This window comes from Lepisma saccharinum, chromosome 1 (assembly GCF_977018435.1).
Source record: "Lepisma saccharinum chromosome 1, izLepSacc3.1, whole genome shotgun sequence".
Classification (NCBI taxonomy): Eukaryota; Metazoa; Arthropoda; class Insecta; order Zygentoma; family Lepismatidae; genus Lepisma; species Lepisma saccharinum.
Window position 1 is genome coordinate 170,051,415 of NC_139229.1, and position 23,328 is coordinate 170,074,742.

Here is a 23,328-nt window from a genome sequence, read left to right on the forward strand (position 1 = left end):
ACAGATTATACTAGGTGCTGTACGTATCTGTTGGCTGCACAGTGTACTGCTTTTCCAGGTTTTCCTGGCACTTAACGCTTTAGGCGGAACTCCGACCGCCACTTACGTTACACGGGACTTTAAGTGCTAGGTAACGTTAGGCGGACATTGAACAACCGCAAAATGGTGTTAAGTGGGGGATAAGACGTTAAGCGGAGATGGTGCAACCGGCCCTTAATGTCATCAACACCTTTAGACCTTTGACCAAGACTGCCACATTCCCGGCGGTGAGGGTCAGAAAGAAGAAGAAGATGAGGCCTTAGAAAAGTGTTCGCACGTAATCTGTGGGTAATGGTTTGTGGCAAGGTAACTTATTATATGTAATATGTACGTGGTACAGTTTGTACAAAAAGGTACGGAAGAAAGCATGCGTGTAGTATTATCTGTCTTATAGTTATAATACTTCCACAGAGGGATGGTACTACATTGTAAATTATATAATTACACAAGGCATGTTTTTCCGGGAGCAATTTTACAATTACGCGAATGGTACTATTATAGTATGGGTGAGACACCTATAAATCATATATTTCGGACTTTTTTACATTGCTAACGTACAATTTTGGAATGCGGAACATTTCCTAGGGTGAAATAATGCATTTCTAAGTAAGCTAATGTATATTTCTTACATGTACGAGTACTTACTGTTACTTGTTATTTCTATTCTGTAACACATTATGGTGGGCGATAGCGTACTGGTTCAGGGCGCGTTGTGCGAGTGTTTTGTCGATTTATGCAGTGTTGCAAAATCGTTCACCGGAAAATACTTCCGTGCCCTGATTTGAAATTATGCTAATACGTCGCAAACCATTGACACGTTAGCCTCACAAACCATAGACGTTAGCCCCGCAAACCATTCACGGTGGCCCCAAAAACATTCACGTTAGCCCCAAAAGCCATTTTCCCTGTAAGGTTAGGTTAGGCAAGCATAGTTAAAAAAAAATTAAAAATACTCAACACGTCAAGTTCTAGTGAAAGCACGGCGAGTTTGAAACACTGACTATGGGGTTACATCATCTTAACACACAGAGCATTGTGCTCTCGTGCAAAAAGCAAATGGCGGCAGCAGAAACAGCATGTCGGACAGAGATATTTAGCAGAAAACAACATGCATTCGCATTAAAACTTTGGAACAAAACTACATTCACGAACTTCCTCAACGCTACAGAAAATGATTTCCGTAAGTACTTTCTCCTGTAAATTTGAAGAAATCTGTCTCCCTTATACTATGTTACCCCCCGATTTTCCTTCATATTTCGCATACTCAATATTTTACGGCTCCTAATCACGAATCTGCAGTTAATGTTTGGCGCTCAGGCGTGGAATTTCCAAAAAAAAGTGAGTCAGTGATCGCAAACCGACAATGCACAATTGCTCATTATTTATCGCAAGATTTTGCGTTTCGAATACTTAAAGAACGAAATATATATTCCTGATATTACTACGACCCCAAATTTTGACTATTTTTGCCTAACCTAACCTAGCCGTGCATTGTTCTTGGGTCTACCCGTGCATCGTTAGAGGGGTTTAAGGCTAATTGTGACCAGGCACTGTCAAAAAATGTCAGTTTCGTACCACTTGAGGAAAAAATTTCAACCACAGAATTGTGATCGTGTCCTAAATTAGTGAGTATGCGAAATATGAACGAATGCCCCCGTATTATTAATATTTACCCAACCGAAAGTAACTAAAAATGTTTTTTTCCAAAGCAAAACTTACGGAAAAATGGACATGACTTCCTCCACCTTGCTCACAAGAACAACTGAGGGTCCCACTTATCCCACAACACTTTAGCAACTATGGGTACTGAACGCAACGTAACTAATTGTGAATGTCACTTGGCTCCCATCGTTGTTTATGTATCGAGAATCAGCGTGGTTATTCGCAACGTTATTTTACAACTTTTACACGTTAATTTACAATTTCTACTCGTGACCATCGAATCTTAACTGCGGATACGTCATCAGGACTCCATAATTAGTGAGTATTGGAATTATTGGTACCAGTTTCATAGATCGGAGACACATTAAAATCGGATATCGTGAGGGGAGGAAAAAATGTGTGTTGCTCAAGTGCTACGAAACTGACATTTTTTTGATGGTTCATGGTCGCAATTAACCTTACACCCCTCGAACGATGCACGGGTAGCCCCACAAACCATTCACGGATAGCACTACGAACCATGCACGGTTAGGTTAGGCTAACATAGTTAAAATTTGGGGTCATAGTAATATCAGGAATATATATTTCGTTCTTTAAGTATTTGAAACTGTGACGTCTTGCTCAATTTCGATGTTGTTTGGAACAATCCGTCACAACCCATTATTTATTTTGGAAGTACGTGCTTTTTTTCCCTGGCTATCTCCCTGTAAAGAAATAAATAACACACCCTCCACAAAAGAAAATACTTACAATATATATATATATATATATATATATATATATATATATATATATATATATATATATATAAATCAAATAAGGTAAAAGGAAACACTCACCGGACAGTAGGAAAATTCAAAATTTTCGCTAATTTATAGCATCATCGGTGTGAGAAGAAACAGAAGACGGAACCGGAAGTTGGGGTTGGCAGGACCCCAACTTCCGGTTCCGTCTTCTGTTTCTTCTCACACCGATGATGCTATAAATTAGCGAAAATTTTGAATTTTCCTACTGTCCGGTGAGTGTTTCCTTTTACCTTATTTGATTTTTACTTAGCCCTTTTGGCCCTCCTTGCTTTTATCCATTATATATATATATTAAGTTTCTCAACCACGGGTGGCTGCGGTGCTGTAGGGAGAAAACTAAAAGGATCTGACAATCAAAATGGGCACAAGTCAAAACTACTAATCCCAGTTTTACTTTTTTTTTTTGGTATTAAATAGTGTGTCGCTCCAAGATCTTGCATATACCGCCAGCTGGTCCGGAGTTTTATAGCGGGCTCGTCTAGTCCCACTCCCGACGAACTGACGTGTATATGAGAAACCAAAAATACAACTCCCCTTTTTTGTGACCCTTTGCCAAAAAAAAAATATATATAATAAATCTGCTACGCAAGAAATTATACTGGAAGGGGTGAAGTTATCTTAAACAGCGCCCAGCGCTTTGCGTAATTACATGAATAGTAAGGTTAGATATTTTCTCAAAATACTTTTTATTTTGCTTAACAAGTGCAGAGTATTTGATTTGTTACAACTGTATTAACAATGTGTTCTCATTTAAATAAGTCGTTTCTTACCAGAAAAAACAGTTACCAATTACCCCCCCCCCTTCTTGACAGATTTTCACCAAAACATTTTTTACAATGACGATCCACGTCATAGATTCATTTTTACTTTGGATTCCCACTATCTCTTGCATCACTTATGCTACCAAAACTAAGTCCATGATCATTCCCTTCTTTTGACTACATATATACTTTGGAGGAATTAGACCCCGGCGATAGGAAATTATTATAAAAAAAAAAGAAGTTACGATCTTTTTCCAAAAATGTTTAAGTAAAAAAAAAGGAAGATGAAAGATTAAAAAAAAAATGTCTATTAAGGTAACGCGATAAAACTAAACCATTCTTGTAATAATACTTAACTCCATATCCGCAAGGTTTCCACGTTCTAGTCAAGGCTCACAGGTGTACCGGAAGATAAGAGCTGAGTCACGCCACTTCGACTCAGCCAGCTATCACGCCGTGGAACATCGTTGCTGGAGTTGCTGTTATCGGAATCGGCCCGGGGAGAACACTGGTTCGCCCAACAAGGAAAACGTCTGTCCCGAGAAGCTCGGTAGGTGGCAGTCTCATCGCCGCCAGGCGAGTTTCTTGGGAAAACAAACGAAGTTTCTCCGCGAATTGACAATCCCACGCATCGGTCTAATTCCTCTATACAGGGTGGGCCGAAGAATGTGGCGAAACGGGATAAACAAGTCCCGATTCACCACAACCTCCCCCACCTTCGAAAAAAAAACCTCAGGCACCAAATAACAATTAATACACTTGTACCAAGGAAAGCCAAAAAAGGCGTATAAACCCATATCCATAGCATGTATCCTCAAAAAAGCTTTTCTTGTTCAATTTTTGTTTTTTTCCAATATTTTGTTAGATCCCGATTAGCCCAATTAAAAAATAATATGAAACAAGTTACAATAAATAATGGAATACATATCCAATAAATATGAAAATAGGCATAAGTGGAACCATTAATATAAAGTAGGTGAGACCAAAAAATACCAAGGCAGAAATATAGCTAAAAGAGCACAATAATATGCTAATATATACGATGAATGAAAATGAAGCAAGGCCTTGCGAACACATAATGAGGCTGAAAACTAACACTTCGACGAAAACATGATGATAATAACAAGATTTAAATGCATAATATATACTCTGATTAAAATATAATCGTCCTGGAGCAAGAACAAAATGAAAACTCCAAGAGAGAACAACAAATTGTGGCAAAATACCTAGGTTCACAGATATGTAATAAATATCATCACAGTAGCACGATCCACCTGAAAAGGAAAATAAGTGTCCAGTGCACCGTAAAGTTTCTGCATGAATGACATCCCAGAACTATCCAGCGGTGACCACCAAACACTCCCACAGGGTCGGCATTCAAGTCCCAAAATTTTAACATCACAATGAATCCATAGATGGATGAAGAAATATCAGTCGATCTGCCTTTTCATCATCTTCGCGCACCCCGCAGCGAAGGTAAATAAATATGGAAGTCCAGCGTCATCTTGCGAACAAAACAACGTAGAGCAACGCTCAAAAGAACATGAAGGGTGCTGGAAATCTAGTCAAGCTTCGACCAAACCATGTCGAAGGAAACAAGACCATAATACACTTTCCAAAACACCATACTGAAGATCGCAACGACGAAGATGCGAAAATTCTTCATACAAGAACCAGGGCAAAAAAATTGTATAAGTAGCACTGCCCAAAAACAGAGGATAAGGTGAATCACCACCACGATCGAAGCACTAAGTATTCACTTGTGACTCCAAGGAGAGTACGAGCCAAAATTCACACAAAAAAACCACAGGCGTTCCTCAAGACATACCTGAATTCCCAAAAAATTCTTTTGTTTGGTGCAATCCATGAACACCAAAATACTGCTGCAGTCGGAAATCCAAAAATCCAGTCCAGATCCAAACATGCAATATCCATGCAGTATACCAGAAATCAGGGGCGTACAGATGTACTGAAGCAAAAATCCATAGCAGCGACGAGAAGCAGGTGGAAACAGAAGGCGCAGCGTAGCATGCAGAATCTAGTGGCACTGGTCACTGACAACCGGTTGATAAGCCACATCAACAAATCAAATTCTCCAGGAAATGTACATGCAAAAAATAAAAAGAACCAAAATTACTAATTAGAAAAGGGAAGAAAGAAGAAAAGATATAGAACAGACAGAGAAAAATAATATACACACTGGAAAACAATATTGAACAGATAAAGGTGACAACGTTCTACAGAGCAAGACATACAAGTTAACAAAACTGCTCTTATCGTCGAACATTTTGGGATGGTTTATTAGGCATACGTACTCTACAAGTAGCCTGTACATGTCCCCATTTCGAACAGCGACGGCACTGAACATTACGCCTAGACATACCATTGACATTATAATTACCACCTCTAAAATTGGTGCCTGAACCCAATTGATTATTTGAAGTCGTCGCCATTAACCTATGTGTATTTGTATTCATTTTCCTTTCATCCGATGGCGGAGCGCTATAAAATTTTCGCTCCATGGGAGAAATGTCCCGTGCCAATTTGAGCAATTCAGCTAAATTCTTTGGCTTGGTTTGAAATAAAAGAAAACCCCGTGTATTCGGGTGCAAATTTTGAAAAATTTCATCAATTAAAAGTGTTTCTTCCCAGACCAAATTCAAGGCATTGGCACAATCAATGACCGAAGAAACGTAAGCAGATAATGATTCTGTAGCGTGTTGTACTCTGCAAACATGAGAATTAATAAGTAAAGCTTAAGTATTTGATGGAACCAGGATTGACCATATGTGACATTTTAGAGCAAACCAAGAGGCGGAGGCGGCAAGTGCCTCACGCAAAATCGTCTTCAAAAGTCCCGTAGTTTTCCTAATAACATTACGGAGAACAAGTTGGTCAGGATATATATTGAAACTAAAAAGTAATTGCAAACGTAAAACAAATTCAAACAAAAAATCAACATTTTCCCCATCACATGAAGGCAATTCATCAATTTCTGCATGAAGGTTACGTAAGGTTACTTTATCTGATGAAGAAGAAGGTTGAGAAACAGATTGCTCCGTTTTGCTGAAGTTACGATCTTTTTCCAAAAATGTTTAAGTAAAAAAAAAGGAAGATGAAAGATTCAAAAAAAAAAATGTCTATTAAGGTAACGCGATAAAACTAAACCATTCTTGTAATAATACTTAACTCCATATCCGCAAGGTTTCCACGTTCTAGTCAAGGCTCACAGGTGTACCGGAAGATAAGAGCTGAGTCACGCCACTTCGACTCAGCCAGCTATCACGCCGTGGAACATCGTTGCTGGAGTTGCTGTTATCGGAATCGGCCCGGGGAGAACACTGGTTCGCCCAACAAGGAAAACGTCTGTCCCGAGAAGCTCGGTAGGTGGCAGTCTCATCGCCGCCAGGCGAGTTTCTTGGGAAAACAAACGAAGTTTCTCCGCGAATTGACAATCCCACGCATCGGTCTAATTCCTCTATACAGGGTGGGCCGAAGAATGTGGCGAAACGGGATAAACAAGTCCCGATTCACCACAAAACACAAAATGTTGCGATAAACATTGGTTTTCTTGAGAAATCGAGGGTGTCTGTTGCGATCACGGACCCGCTTATTTTGAAAGTTCTACACGTGAGCGCCAAATTTTAACTGCAGATTCGTGATTACGAGGCCTAAATTTTTGAGTATGCGAAATATGAAGGAAATTGGGGAAGTTTCCGGTATAGTAAAATTGCTCCTTTTATTGTGATTTCATCATGCTAAGTATGCATTTTTTTACATGGTTTGGTTTTGATTTACGTGTGTTAACACTTACTGCGGAGTTTTAGCAATTACATACTGCGGTATGTATGGTATAGTGAAGACACATTTCACTGGATTATTTCCTGATTATTTACATGTGTACTTACCTGTTATGCATATCGGAACATTTTTGATTTTTACACTGGAAAAAGCGTAATTTTTCACATTAAAGTATTTATTGTTTGTTGCTAATTCACTTTCGTTACACACAATATGGCGGGCAAATCTTGTCTAACATTGTCTATCATCAGCTGATATGCAGTGTTTCCAAACTTATTAACAGAAAAATGCCGCACAAACTATTCACAGAAGGTTTTTAAGCGAAAATGGATCCACAAACCATTCATGGAAGGTTAGGTTCAGTTCGGTTAGGCAAACATAGAAAATTAAATTGGAAAATAGAAAATTAAATTGGAAAATAGAAAATTAAATTGGAAAAAAAAAGCACAATGCAATCTTGTAAAACTACCGCGTGGTTGCTACACTAACAGGGGGTTACATATTCGAACGCACGGAACATTTGATTCACGTAGTCAATGGGAGTTGAACGAAGGGAGAAAACACTTCCACGAGCTTCCAAAAGTCTACAGAAACTCAGTTCCGTAAGTAGTTTCACCTGTAAATTTGAAGAAATGTGTTTTCGCTATACCATACTGTTACCCATACTGCATGTTTCCCTTGGTACTTGCATTTTTTTTCCCTTACTTTACACGAAATTTCATGTATGATATTCCTTTCTACATGTGAATGGTGTGTAGGTTATGCTTTCATTTAAAATAATATGTTTAGTGGAGTGGAAAAATAAACTACTTTTTTGGCAATAATTTTCCCTTTTTTGTCCTTTTTAGAGTAAAATTTTTATATTTAAAATCTGGTCTCAAGACATCACATTGTTTCCCTATTCGTAGTGTGTCATGTCTGTTTTGTATTTTTTGTGGATTGTTTCACTGCTTGGTTGTTGAATCTTGCAAATTGTTTCCATTTTCGCCTCCCCAAGCTCCTGGCAAGACTTGATGCAGTATCTCTGCTCCATGTGTTCTGTCATCCTAGCAAACAAGGAAATGCGAAATTTCACAGAAACACTACTTCACTCACCAGCTGCCTCTCATCGACTTATGGGTCCAACTTGCCCAGCAACATGTGCGCACGTGCAAGAAGGTTCCCTTCACCTCTGTGCAGAGTGTAGCCAACCTACCATAGATATTTCCCACGGGAAAACAAAAGGTCTGATACTTTTTAGACAGGCCACGCATATCCCACAGCAAAAGCATGAAAAAAATATACCCCATAGCAATGCAAGAAAAAGATGGCTATCAACATTTTTGAGGATTTAATTCCAAAACATTTGTAGGACTGTGATATTTTATTAATACTGTGCTATGAACTGCATTTGTATCTTGCTTTTAATATAAACAAAATTATGTGTGCGTTTGTGTGCACACATGTATTGGTATTGCACTTTCTTCTAGATTTGTTTAAATATATTTGGCTCACTTTTGTTACAGGAACATTCCACGAAAAGTGGTCCTACTCCACATCAATGACAATGAATTAATCTGAAAATTATTATGTTTTTAACTGCGTGAAGGCTTAAATGTTTGTGAATGCATATAATTTGCACATTTCACCAAAATTAATAGCATCTGTAGCCTACACCCTTCACAGACAAATGAAGTCAAATTTTGCCACTTTTTAAAAGCGTAACACATTTTCGTTAATGCTTTTCATGCATTCAAGCCATGTCATCATACTCAAGTTTATTTCCTATTTCTTAGCAGACACCATAAAAGTACTTCAGAATTCTATGAAATCAGTTCATCATGGATATTTTAATCCAATTGCATGTCCTAGAACCTTACATTTTGTGTGTGTGTGAAGTGTCACACATGTAACATGGTATAACTTCATGTGTTGAAATGTCCTTTTAAAATGTTTGTTGCATTGGTGTGCATGTGAAATTTGGTACATTTTTATCCATTTCAAAATGCTAAAAATCATGCCTCTTAGAATTAGCATGTTAGAATGTTAAGCATCAGGTAGCAACAGAGAACACTAACAAACATTTTTGTATATTCATAGGAACCAACAGCATATAAGAAGCTTCTGAAGTTTTACTTGTCCAGTTTTCAATCGGTATAGCTGGTGTGTAGAAAGTTTAAATACACACTGAAAAAGTTGGCATCATTAGCTGAATGAATTATTTGCTGACAAGAGAATATGAAGGAAAGTAACCAAAATAAGAGTTCATGGGCTAACAACAGTAGTGATGACTTTATGGATACTGCAGATGAAGACTTTATGTTTATAACACCAAATTCACGGAAGAGGAAAAAGTCCAGTAGAATCACAGATGATAGTGAAGATTCACCCACGTCTCGGGCAGTGAAGCAAAGTTGTGTAGGTGGATCAAGTTCAGACCCAGATGAAATGCCAGAGGAAGAATCTCACAATATGCCCGTTACAGTTATAAGTGAGGAAAGAGATTCAGATTCAGTGTCCTCAGATGAAATGAAACTGGTAATGAGTGAGGGTGAGGTTGAGCAAGATAATAAAAAGCAGGAGAAACAAATTTCCGATGGGGAAAATTTTATTTCTTTGACAAGTAGTAGTGGAGCGCTGCAGGCAGGAAATTCAGAATTGATGCCAAAAAGTAATAGGACGTCAAAAAATCCATCCAGAAGAAGAAAACCAGAGGTGTGTGATGGAACTTGTAGACGGCAACTTCAATTGTTTGTGCTTAATATGCGCCATTCGTAAGTAGCATTTGTACTTTTGCCCTTCCTGGTATGTTGTGATTTAATCCTTTAAATTAACGTGCGTGGGCCAGAGACTCAAAATATTTTATGTTTAATTCATGAAAGACTATGCATATTTGTGTAACGACATAATCCTTTTTATTTGCATATTATTCACAGGATGTAACAAGGACCCTGAATTTATGGGGAGGGGTAATTCTATCAGTTTCCCCAAACTTTCATATTCCAAGAAATATGCCGTTATCAGCATTAAGATTATAGAAGAGAGAAATTACACACCCATACTTGCTCTTAGCACATTTCTCAAAATAATTTCCATATAACTACTTGTTATTGCCAGGAGCCTTGCTGATCTATAATATGCATATAATATTCAGGGACAAACCTGTTAAATGTGACAAATGTGCAAGTTAAATGGGTACGAAAAAAATAACAGTTAATGGACTTACATAAGATCAGCCGATGCTAGTACTGATAGTTACTAATTCTCACCAGGGTTGGCATTTTGCCTGGGTTTTTCAGATAAAACTCAGGCAAAACTGGGTTTTATTGGGTTTTTTTTCAGGTTATGTTTATAAATATATACATTTTAAAAATAAAGTACATTTTTCTCTGATGGTAATATATTGGAACATTTGGTTTGTATTGTTTTAGTTCACTGAATCAAAAACTATTTAATATTTTATGTTAACATAGTTAAGAATTGAGAATCAAGGTGTCACACCTTGAAATGATTTAACTAAAAACATACATAACCCATGCCGCAACAGAGCATTGAGGACCCAGGCCTACCTACCAACTGCAGTCCCACCTGATCCTACTCTGAGGTGGAAGATCATCCAACCAGTTACGGGGTGATGTGTGGTCAGCACGACGAACCCCCAGTCGTCGTCGTAGGTTTTAATGACCAGGTTATTCTACTCATTCCTAACTCCCCAATTTAATCATGATGTGAGTGTTCACCAGTCTCATTCACAAGCCGAGATCTCAGGAGACTCAAACCTGCACACGTCCCATAGCCGGAGCACAATGCATGACCGCACATCCACAGTGCGGGACAAATGATTAAATTATCTAAAATACCATGTTCTGAAAAATTTGACCAATAGTTTGATTCTACTTTAGCTGGATGGCGTAACAGTTAATATATATATGATCAGTTCCCAGTGTTGCGCATTTGCAATACTATACAGCATGTTTATAAATGAATGGTGCGGTTTAAACATGGTGACAATTTTTTCTCAAATATAATATGACACCAATCCCTTAAGTTATTTTGTAACTCTAAAAATTTCAACTCAAAAGCTTTACATTTATGGCAAAATGTATGTTTACGATTTTACCACCACTCCTCTCCTAAACTATGAAATATAATTTTAAAAGTTTTACTGCAAAATTCTGGACCGATGGATTATCTACAATAACTGAGTTTAGTTCCTTATACTCCAAAAATGCATTGTAAACAGTTTTGGGGGAAGAGAGAGCATGGTATATATAGAGTATGCACGCGTGCAACATTAGGAAAATCAGGTTTTCATTCACCATCTTCAAACACACTGTTCAATTTCACTCACATGTAATACCATTGCAGTCAAGTTTTCTAACTGCAGAAACATGTTATCATGGTCACTAAATAGATGACTTGTCTTTCTTTGCCCATCCACCGCACCCATGCTTCTCCAAAATCATGCATTATAGTTCATTGATTGTATTGTGAATTTACAGTGCAAGTAATGTCACAATGAAAGTATTATGCACAAAGCTCGAAATTGTAGTTTCTCTAAAGGTTTGAAAATGTCAAAAATGGTCAAAATATGAAAGTATACGTATGTTGTATTTACTTGACTAGCCCACACACAAAAAAAATTGTTGTAGATTATGAGCATGCTCGACTTCTTGGGTGAGGGGTCACTGTCTCAGTGCAAGGCATTGGAAAGAAGAAAGATCGTTTCCACACATAGTAACTAAATTTTGAGAAATGAAATGAATAATTTGAAAAGTGTTTGATTTAATTATACCACAGTTAACTTTATTCTACTTTCACAGCATTTCAATAAAATGTACTCAATTCTCCTTTGTAATGTTTTATACATGGAAAAAATTATTCTAAAAGTTGATCGTCACAGGTGAAACTATGTGGCTTGCCCACATACAGAAGTGACATATCTAAAGTGCTGCTACATTTCAAAATTATAATCTTTGTTCATTCAATGTTTTATCTAAATATTTCAGACCCTTTTGAATATTTTAATGGCCATCTGTTCGGGTCCTTCTTGAACTAATGTTAGCCTGGTGAAGTTTGGCTTTAGAAGCTGTTTATTTCGGGTGTTATATGTATGTTCTATTGAACTTTGTAGCGCAATATTTTTTCTCACATATAATGCCATTTCATATATATATGTACAGTGAAGGTAGGGTTAATATTTTGTATTTCTTATACGTTTTTAACTATTTCCTAGTCTTTATTTCTGCAATAATCCTAATAGCTTGCTTTTGTTTTCTAAATGCTTCTAAACTTGCTGGTGAGTTCCAGAGAATTCGATTCCCCCAGAATTCTATTGCATAATTTATTAGTGAATGAAACATTGCATAATATACCTGAATTAGTGAATTTGTATTAAGTGTTTGTTTTAATATCCTCAGTGCAAATAATTTGGAATTAATTTTTTTAATGAGTATTTTTACATGGTTTGACCAATTTAGATTTTCATTTATAGTTTCACCAACTAATATTACTGGAAGATGGCTATTCTTTACTACATCTTTAATTTTATTGTTTTGTTTAGTGTGAAAAAGCAAGTAATTTGTTTTCTGTTCATTCAATAGTAATTTGTTACTGTTAAACCAAGATTTCATTTCTTTCATTGTTTTTTTCAATGTTGGCTTCTAACTCGTTCACATCATTTCCCTTTACTATTGCGCTAGTATTGTCTGCATACAACAAAATCTTTGTATTTTGTATATTTAATGGTAAATCATTTATGTACAACAGAAAAAGTAGCGGGCCTAATATTGATCCTTGTGGAACTCCATATTTTAACGTCTTTAGAGTGGATTTGTATTTTCTTACGTTTCCTTCTCTTTCGTGGCTAATTTCAACACATTGAATTCTGTTTGATAAGTATGATTTCATAATTTCAAGCCCATTACCCCATATCCCATAGTGTTCCATTTTAGAAATTAATATTTTGTGGTTTACCAAATCAAAGGCTTTTGTCAAGTCATAAAATATTCCCAAGGCCGAAAGTACAACACCCAAAAAGCAACAATTCGTATAACCTCTAAGAGCATAAAACTTAACAGACCTAACCTAACGAAAACAGTAGAACAAACAGACCTAACAAAAACAGTAGAACACAACACTCATTCCTTCACTGTTTCATATCTCCGCAAGAGAAAAACAATGGAAATGTAAAACTAATTCCTAAACCATGCAAAATTAACCACTTTCTCTCGGGGAGTATATAGACACCAAAATCAGAAATTCCACTTGTTTGGAAATATTTATTTTAAGTTAATTAATTTCGTGGAAGGTATTATTTTAGCCTTGTACATATATGTGCACACAAAACAAATATATGCTCATAAGCACATCATAATTACAATGTATTGTCCGTTGAATAGAATCTTCGCAAATGTCATATACTGCTAATATGAAGACTCTGTACAGAAATAATATGTTCAAGTACATTTTGCACTCTGTAATACTCGCCCATGCTGGTTTATCGCATCCAGAACTACTCTTACGTCTTACTTTTAAAACTGTAAAACCAGTGTATTAGATCTTCCATCATCTAAATATTTAGTTTCTAAATAGTTTCTAATGCCATTCCGACATTCTAGCAAATAAAATAAGTTCAAACTACTGTACACATTATTGGAATATTCCATGCTGTATACGATATGTAAAGTTGGCCTTGCATTTTCTGTTTATTTCCAGTTATTTAACAATAAATTTCCATTTCTATTGTTAATGTATGTTTTCCACTTACATCATAATATCAATGTTCTGTCCAGATTTGGAAAGGGAAAAACATTTTACATGGATTCCCTTGTTTTTTTTAAAAAATCAACATCAATTTTGCTATTCGCGCCCATGCTTTGTAGTTTCATTTTTAAGCCGGCGAGACAGCGTTGCCGAATTTCAGGATTCCGGCCTGTAATGAAGCTGGCCGTGTTCCCATGGAACAGCTCCCATCCACCTGTTGAGCTCTGCAGAAATTACAGAAATCTACAAATAAAGAGATGAAACAGGTTTCGACAAGACATTCTATTTTTTCTCTGTTGGACATCAATAATGTTGTTTCTAGTGCTATCTTTACACTATCTCATATTTGCTTTAAAATTATTATTGTCTTATAAGTGTGACTCATGAATGTCACTTCTGACAATTTGTAATATATGTATCGTATACTTATTTGGTTCATTTCCAATAAGGGTTGAATTTTACTTGGTGAACTGTTCCCCTCAGTGATTTAGCCCTCCATGCCACTGCATCTGTCAATCCAATCTTTCCTGTCCTTACCAATTTTCTTTAGGTCCATCTCAATGTTATCCCTCCATTTTCGTCTCTTTCTTCCCAACAAGAATCCTGTAAACTCATGTTTCCTCTCCCATTCATGCCACTTGGCCTGCCTACCTAAGCCTTCTTGATTGAGTTATTCTAATAATATCCAGACATGAGTACATATTAATAAGTTCTACATTATGTAACAACCTTCTCTACTCACCTGTCTCATCATCCCTTTTAGATCCAAATATTTTTCTAATGATTTTATTCTTTAATACTTAAAATATTGGAGCATTGATAATTTTAATTTCTCTTCTTGATAATTATATGTGATATTAATGTTTTAGAACTACCAAGGAGGATATATGGAAGCATTTTGAACAAGCTGGCCGTGTAAAAAATGTAACTCCTTTTTACAAGGAAGAAACACAGGAGTTTAGAGGATTTGCTTATGTTGAGTTTTGTGATCGTCCTTCATATGAGGTAAGAAGTTACTTGAAAATTATGTGCCCCCCCCACCCCCCCACACACATACATACAACACTACGACACAGGGAAATAAATATACAGTGGCATGCAGGGTACACCTACTATGAGAGAGAGTAATGTCTCAGTTAACATCCTATTTGTTTATTTTTGAAATTAGATTTACATCTGTATCATCATTCAGCACTAATATTTTCAACGTTTGAATATTTTATAATAATGCTGGGTGTTCCATTTACAACGCAACCGAGAGTTGGGTATAGTACAATTTTTGAACCGGAAGTGGTACACATATAATCCTTATACCAAATTGAAGCCTTCTTCATGCATATGTTTTTAAACCTGGGTACAATGATTGGATTTCATTAGTGTCCATGTAGTGTTGCCAGATGTAACAGGAAGTGTAAATGACATTTTTTACAAAGCATGAAAAATTGCACATAACACACATGTATGGACATGCCGTCGGTAATTTTCAGTTTGGTTAGGTGGATTAGCTCGGAATCTATGGCAGTGAAAAAGAAATGTTCATTTCTACAGATAGCCAATCGGATGAGGCATCTGTAAGGGGGAACTAGGAAAATTGTTGTTTTTAGAAATTAAGACTGTGCATTGGCAACACGACTGGTGTTTCAGTGCCACAAAAGGTGTGTTTCGAAACTATACATCATGCAATTACTGAAAACAATAAAAAATAAACTTGGAAATTTTCATGAAAATAGTGTTACCTGCACCTGGCAACCATGCGATGAGATTACATTTTCCCCGGTAGGGTGACCAGACGTCCTCTTTTATCCGGACATGCCCCCCTCTTTAGGTGTCTGTCCGGCGTCCGGGTGGATTTTTTAGAAATCGGTAAATGTCCTCATTTTTTGGAAAGAGTATACCATCGACCATAGCACATGTGCTGCATAGAGAATGCTTCCACACATAACGATCACCATATCACTTGGGGTGCGTTAAGTATTCGAGCAATGCTCACCTAGCATCTGGGAGCTGAACACGATCACTTTCCCGACTGAGTCATTAGTAGGGTGCGGATTTATAGTCACTAAAAACCTCTCAAATAGGCACAAAAATGATGAAAATAGGCACTTAAAAAGATACTATATACTAAAAAAAGCACGAAAATAGACACAGTAAATTTTTTAAAAAAAATATTAAAATGGGTAATGAATGTAAACGTATTTCAATTTTCTTTTTACAATATACAGTTATACTGCATTAGCACTTCAGTCTATACATAAAAGTGCACTAACGATTAACAAAGTATTAATATGCTTTTGATCGAAATTCACGTTTGTGGCGAATCGTCAGTTAAATTAATTCTCACAAAAAGAGTTTGTGCTAACGACTGTGTGGATTTGAACAAATGATGGAAAAGAATTGCAGTGTTCCAATTGAGACCCTCAAATCTGGCGAATAGCAGATAACATCTACACAGCCATATTCAGTGTAGGAAAAGCCAAAGGCACATAATAAAAACCTGAACTTTGAAGAATAGCAATTTTTTGGCACGATTAAGCGAAATAGACACTAACCCTCGAAATAAGCATTTATAGGCACTATAAAAATTCATTTTCTGACACCACGAAACGAACTTTAAACTTAAAGCCTGTGTTTTACTACAAATAAATAAAATAGGCAAAATTCCACACCCTGGTCATTAGTATTATTCTAACTCGTTGCTTCGTCCTTTGAGACTGCAGGAACTCACGTAGTCTGTAAAAGAAAGTGCTCCCCTGTGCTTTGTACCACATTAAGAAGGTGTATAAGGGGTGTGGAGTTAGGGTCCCACACTTCCTTGATCGTGGCCGAAGGTAGGGGTGATGTGATCAGCACCAAGCCCCTGGCCACCTTTACCCCCCAGAGTTTCCTCCAGGTATTCACTTACGCTGGGTGAGCGTTGGCGTCGCCTGAACAGGTAGAAAAATCCCTGATCTCCCCCGCCGGGGATCGAACCTCTCTCTCGCATGATAGTCAGATGCCCTAACGACTGAGTTTCTGCAGTTTCTTTTCGATTGATTGATTTGGTTTATTTTACTTCGCTTTTCTGCCAGTTTTGGCTAATCGTGAAGGTGGGTATGAGCGATGATATGACGATTTTGATGAAGGGACAGACACAAAGAACACCTATAGCAGGCTCGGAATTAGAAACTGGGACCCCTGGCATTGTGGCATGGTGTGCTAACCACTCTGCCACTGGGATCGGGCAGTTCCTTTTCGAGTTGTACATAGGCAGTACAGAAATGCGTAATGAGAATTTTGATTATTAAGTAATATTTACTTTCATGAAATAACGAAGCGAAAGTCTAAATTCAAGAATGATCTTGCAAGAAAATATCCGGCTTTTAAAAGGATGGAAGAAACTAATATGAAGGTGGCTGTTACTTTCCTCTGCTGTTGAAAGAGTGCTAGTAATGTTCCTGGCATTAAAATTATATTTCTCTACCCAATCTAAACTACCTAAAATTTTTATTCGGTTTTTGGAAATAAGTTAAAATAAATCTTACTTGTTACATTTGCATTCACTTGTTGGGATATTTCATTCTAATATCCAATAATTAGAAAAGGAGTACAATTATGTGCTTCAAATTGTAGATATTCTTTGTCATTTCATTTGTTATAACAGATTAGGAAATTCCTTTCTTTGCTTAAAGGTAAGAGGAAGTTATTGAAAGGGATCACCTGAAAAGTGTTGGTAAGATTTTTTAATATTGCTTAAATTGTGAGATAGCAAATTTAGTGCCATTTTTTGCAGTGTCCTCCTTTTCTCGCCATGGTCTGTCCTCTTTTTTGAATGCATGTGTCTGGTCACATACATGTTTGCAATTTTATCGTGGTGGCACCAGGAACTGGAATGTAGAGACTACTTACTACAAGTATTGGACAAAAAGGGCCATTTACATATACAGTATGTCCGGTTGAAAAAAAAAAAAAAAAAAAAAAAAGTAAAGTGTTCCCCTGTGCATAGCACCACGCCATGAAGGCGTATAGGGGGTGTGGGGGTAACGCCCCACACTTTCTTTATCCGGTCGTGAGTGGGGGTGATGTGATCAGCATCACGCCCCTGACCGCCTTTACCCCCCAGGGTTTCCCCCAGGTACCCATGTTATTCGACGCTGGGTGGGCACCGGGGCCGCTTCCACCGTTAGAAAAGTTCCCGGATTTGAACCGGCCGGGGATCGAACCCGGACCTTGAGCATGGTAGTCAGACGCGTTACCGACTGAGCCACCGCAGCCACTCCGGTTGAAAATATACCAATAAGAAATTTGAATAATTCGGCAACCGTTGGTGATAGAAATGTCCGGTTACGTTTATTTGGAAGAGGGAATCATACAATTTTATGATGAGCAAAAGAAAATTGCAGTACTCGCCTCAGTAGATCTCAATGTGAGCTCCTTTGGTGGCTCGACAAACATCAAGTAGGTACTCAACCTCAATCCATACGTTGAGCAACATTTGACATGTCACAGACACACATGCATTGATAATTCTTTCTCATAGATCATCCAACCCTTGCACATGTGTTCGGTAGACAATAGTCTTGACATTTCCCCACAGAAAAAAGTCCAGAGGAGTCAAGTCGGGCAACCTTGGAGGCCATTTAAAAGGACCTCTCCCAATCCAATTGTCAGGGAAATGGTTATGAAGGAAGTTCTTGACACAACGGTCATAATGATGTGGGGGGGGGCATCTTGTTGGAACATGTACCCATGAGGTATACAAGGTACAGCATACTGTTCTAACATTTCAAGGTAACTTGCTTCCGTAACTGTAGCCCTTTCAAAGAAGAAAGGCCCAATTACTGAATCTCGTGTGTCAAAGCACACCACTCATTTAACTTTGGGCTGTCGCGTTCATGTTCAATAACTGCATGTTAATTTTCAAGACTCTTGTCTACCGAACACCTGTGCAAGGATTGGACAATTTAGGAGAAAGAATTATCAATGCATGTGCGTCTGTGACACTTCAAACGTTGCCCAACGTATGGATTGAGGTTGAGTACAGACTTGATTTTTGTGGAGCCACCAAAGGAACTCACATTGAGATCTACTGAGGTGAGTGCTGCAATTTTCTTTTGCTTATCATAAAATTCTATGATTCCCTCTTCCAAATAAACGTAACCGGACATTTCTATCACCAACGGTTGCCGAGTTATTCAAATTTCTTACTGGGATATTTTCAACCGGACATACTGTATATGTAAATGGCCCTTTTTGTCCAATACTCGTAGTAAGTACTCTCTACATTCCAGTTTCTGGTGCCACCACGATAAAATTGCAAACATTTCACAAGTAACGTGCAAGGTTGGAAAAAATAAATAATGTGTAAGTCTTGCACGGTACTTAGGTCCATCGTCACTTCCTGATTGACCTTCACCTTCCTTACTTCAAGATTGTGTGAGAGCTTTCTTGTCTTAAGTTCCTGACAGAATTTGAAAGTGTCTTTAAATCCAACCTTAAGTTCATAGAACTATCAATTGAGGAGCACACTGGCCAACTGAAATAGGATAAAAAGGAGAGCAATACATCTTTGACTTTATTTCAAGGCAGCTTTCTTTTTTTTTAAGATGTAACCAATACAACTTTATAAATGACTGAGGGGAACACTATTTATTGAGTATAGTGTCTGCTAATAGTGATATTTCATTTTCACAGTAGCATATGAACCAGTAGCAGACCGGGATTAATCAACTAGGGGTGCGATGTTGAAAATTAAGAAAACATGAAGCATGCATGAATGCTTTCTCCACTGCATTCAACTTTTTGAAAACTTGTATTTGAATATACCAATGAGACTGAAGACTCCTGATGACTTGCTCCATTTTTTGCTTGCTTTGACTACAACAACCCCATGTTTTGTTATTTCATATGCACGAAGCTTGTTCGAGGCAAGCCAATGACATATATTGTGTCTCACATTCCAACAAAGCGGTCGTGTTGTAGTGAAATGCAAAGAAAATCATTTTTGCTTATAAAAACACACTTTTTGAACATTTCCAATACAACCATCATGAATTACAGTGAAATCGAATGTAAAATAGGTGACGACCAGAGATTTATCCTAACACCCCACCCGAACTTCCTCAATACTCCTCTACATTTTAAGCAAAGGCCCAATTTATGGTCGTTTTGGGTTTAATTTATCCTTATGCCACCTTATACCCTCCTCCCCGATGGAAATCATATATAGCTTACCTTCCACCTGCCCAGATGATCTACCTTGCTAAAATCTTTTTCACACAATTCTTGACAACAAAGTGGAACACTTCTTAACCAACTTTGGACTTCTTCGAAACAGCTTTTGAAAACATTCTGAAATGGTACATTTACCAAATATTTGACGTAGAAGTGTGTATTAACAAAAACTAAATAAAAATTACATTCACAATACAACTTACATGAAATAATTTGCCGAGCACAACTTGGTGATATCTTCAGATTAACTGAAAATTGAATAAAAGAGGAAAGAAGGAGGCAGAAAATAAAACAGTTTCTTATCAACAATGCTCATTTTGAACTGAACAGTCAAATACTATGTTTTTTGCAATGTATAAAGTGTGCTGTGTGTAGCACTACAGGTAATAAAATCTGTTTCTTGTCCACAGTCAGCTCTCACACCAGAAAAGTTGTTGTTCAATGTTGACTAACTTCAAGGGGGAGGGGTGAGGGCAAAGTGAACTTCTGGTAACCAGGTAGGACTGGAACCAATGGAAGTGCCTGATTTTATCAAAACACTATATTTTTAATATGTTCGTGATTTTAATTTTATTGAAACTTTTATATTTTTTAATTGTTTGTGAATTTTCATTCAGGTATATAAACTTGTAATTAATATATTAACGTAATCCTCTTGAAAAAGAATTGTTTAAAAGACAGGTTCACAATAATATCTTTTTCTTGCAGAGAGCACTCAGTTTACACAAAACAGTTCTGAATAACCGTTTCATCAAGGTGGAGTATGCAGGTTGTGGTAGAGAGACTAAAGAGTATCGTAATTATAAAACCCAGAAGCTTCGACTCATGCAGCAGCAAGGACTGATAGAAAAGTTGCCAGATTCAGTATATGCCATACCAGAATCGATGCAAAAGATATTAGAAGAACGGAGGAAGAAGGGCTGGAGGGTAAACAATAAAAAGAATAAATTAAAATCAAAAAAGAAGAAGAAGAAGAACTGGAGGGAACAGAGGGAACACTATAGAAAGAATAAACGTCGGTGTTAACCTGATGATATGAGCAAGTATTTCATCAAAAACTTGTTTAAGTGTTTCGTAACTACAGTCTTGGCCATGTAGATGAAAATAAATATATTAATAAAAATAACTTCCAAGAATGAGTACTTCTTTTCTTGATTTAATTCTTGACCTTTGGCTATCACTTAAATTTCTTCAATAATCCCTTTTTACAGTACAGGTGTCTGTTTATTAGGAAATATTGATTTAAACAGTAGTTGTAGTTTAAAGACCATTATAGGTGTTGGTTTAATGGGTCTGGTTGGAGCATTTTTAGTAGAAATACATATTCTCTGGAATAAGTAGTGCTGTTAAATTCAGTTTGACTAGTAAGTGAACTGACAATGTGAACAATTCATAATAACTACAAGATGGTTCTATTTTGCTGTTACAGCTGTAACATTGTTGTAATTGCTAGTGACTATATGTTAAGAATGGATCCCGGATGGTAGTATTTTTTTAAGCTTATTGCTTTTTGTGAATGGTGACAGTCACCAAAATTGATAGGCAACTAAAGTAATTTTTTCACAAAGTACAGAGAATTATTATATGTTTGTGTAAAAGGTAAACAGGATTCAAATTTGGAACACTCTTTCCAAATTAGAGTTCCCACTGAAAGCATATAGGGTTGCTATATTCAATAAGTAAAAATCCGGTACACTGCAGACAGGAAGTAGTATGTACAGTCTGTAACAAAATGACTGCACCATCGCTAAAATGAGGGGAACATTGAAATATGTTTAAATTGCCATTGTAACAAGATGCAAAACAATGGCAAATTGCACCTGGGATTGTTGCTTGGTGCATCTAATTCTTTTTTGTTATTTTTGCACTGCTGTCTTTCATTCCACACTCTGCCAACAGGTGTCTCTGACGTCTGTCTGTCTGTGTGCAAATGGTTGCCACCTGTTCCTGACATGCAGCAGTGTTTACTGGTGGAAATCATGTGACTAGTGGGTGGAAAATCTGTGTAATGGATTTCCCTGTTCATAGTTTGAGCAGGTAGATTGAGTTTTGGTAGCAACAATTGTGGTTGAAGTGCAATTTATTAATAATGCCAGTTTGTTGAAAATCAACATGTAATGATTATTTTACTGAAAATAAAAAAAAGGTCAATATCTAGGCTTTAATTATTAACAGACATATAAGACAAGGCCTAGGATTAATCTAAAGTAAAATATATGAGTGGCATAATTGTCTACATATCACCTAAAACACAGTTTGCATTCCATTGTGTTAAGTGGTGCAGTTATTTTGTTACAGACTGTATGTACACCCTAATTATTATGGACAGTCCCATCATCATTTTCTTTACACTTAATAAACAGAAATTCACTTTGAAGTCTATCATGAAACTTTGCACTTCATTTTTGGTGCCATAAAAAACTAAGCTTCTATCTCACAATGTCAAAACTTTATTTGAAAACTGCAACAGATACAGTATGTAACATTCTTATTCGTACACACGGATTTTCAATTTAATATCTGAAAGGAAATACACTCTTTTGAAATTGTTTCTTTACAATTCAATAACTAATATCATTAGGAACATAAAATCTTACCCAAATTCTGTATAACCAATGACAATAATAAATTAAATGAAACTGAAAGAGAAACATGCCATTTTTTGTACAACTTTTCTATTCGTACACTTAATAATATAAAAGAAAAAAGTATATTCAGAGCAAATTGACTGACAGTAGTAATACTTTGATGCGTATCCTTTGGCTTCAATTACTGCTTGACACCTGTTCTTCATAGAATTAACCAGTTTCCGACATGTTTCAGAGCTTATTTTATTTCACTTGGCTTGCACAACAGTTTTCAACTCTTGTTTGGACTTGAGGCCTGCTTTATGGACCCGCCTCTTCAAAATTGCCCATAAATGCTAAACGGGATTTAAGTCTGGACCTTGAGCTGGTGTTTGTAGTAGTTTGGTCACATTCCATATTAGCCAATTCATGTTAACTCGCACCTTATGCTTACTGTCATTGGCTTGTTGGAATCTGTAGATAGGCGCCAGTCCATTTTTTGGGCACTGCTTTACATTGTTCTTCAGTATGTCCAAATAGACTGTTGGAACTGTGTTAATGTGATCATTGTCTTTATTTGATTTTCCCCAGACCCTATTTATCCCATCTGACCCATATATCTTGGACTCGTCTGACCATATGACACTATCCCAAAATTCCTGGTCCTTGTGGATGTGCTCTTTCGCAAATGAAAGTCTATTCCTGCGATTCACCTTATTTACATACGGCCTCTTTCGT

At 37.0% G+C, this 23,328-nt stretch overlaps 1 protein-coding gene across 2 annotated transcripts; it reads left to right on the plus strand.

Annotated features, from left to right (window-relative positions):
* Positions 1-291: 291 nt before the first annotated feature.
* LOC145990017 (uncharacterized) lies at positions 292-21,151 on the plus strand. Of its 2 annotated transcripts, none has more exons than XM_083125633.1 (4): positions 292-345; positions 9,149-9,822; positions 14,683-14,818; positions 20,732-21,151. In XM_083125633.1, exons 2-4 carry the CDS (start codon positions 9,287-9,289, stop codon positions 21,047-21,049), a joined length of 990 nt encoding a protein of 329 aa, XP_082981759.1. In that variant the 5' UTR covers positions 292-345; positions 9,149-9,286; the 3' UTR covers positions 21,050-21,151. The 2 variants fall into 2 exon arrangements, with proteins under 2 accessions (XP_082981759.1, XP_082981748.1); XM_083125622.1 differs by having other exon boundaries at positions 309-392.
* The last annotated feature ends 2,177 nt before the right edge of the window (positions 21,152-23,328 follow it).

Bases quoted from the DNA above. Each gene is read 5' to 3' on its own strand.
- LOC145990017 (XM_083125633.1), top strand. From the start codon at position 9,287: ATGAAGGAAAGTAACCAAAATAAGAGTTCATGGGCTAACAACAGTAGT. The intron at 9,823-14,682 runs GTAAGTAGCATT...TTAATGTTTTAG, and splicing joins GTGCTTAATATGCGCCATTC to AACTACCAAGGAGGATATAT. The intron at 14,819-20,731 runs GTAAGAAGTTAC...TTTTTCTTGCAG, and splicing joins GTGATCGTCCTTCATATGAG to AGAGCACTCAGTTTACACAA.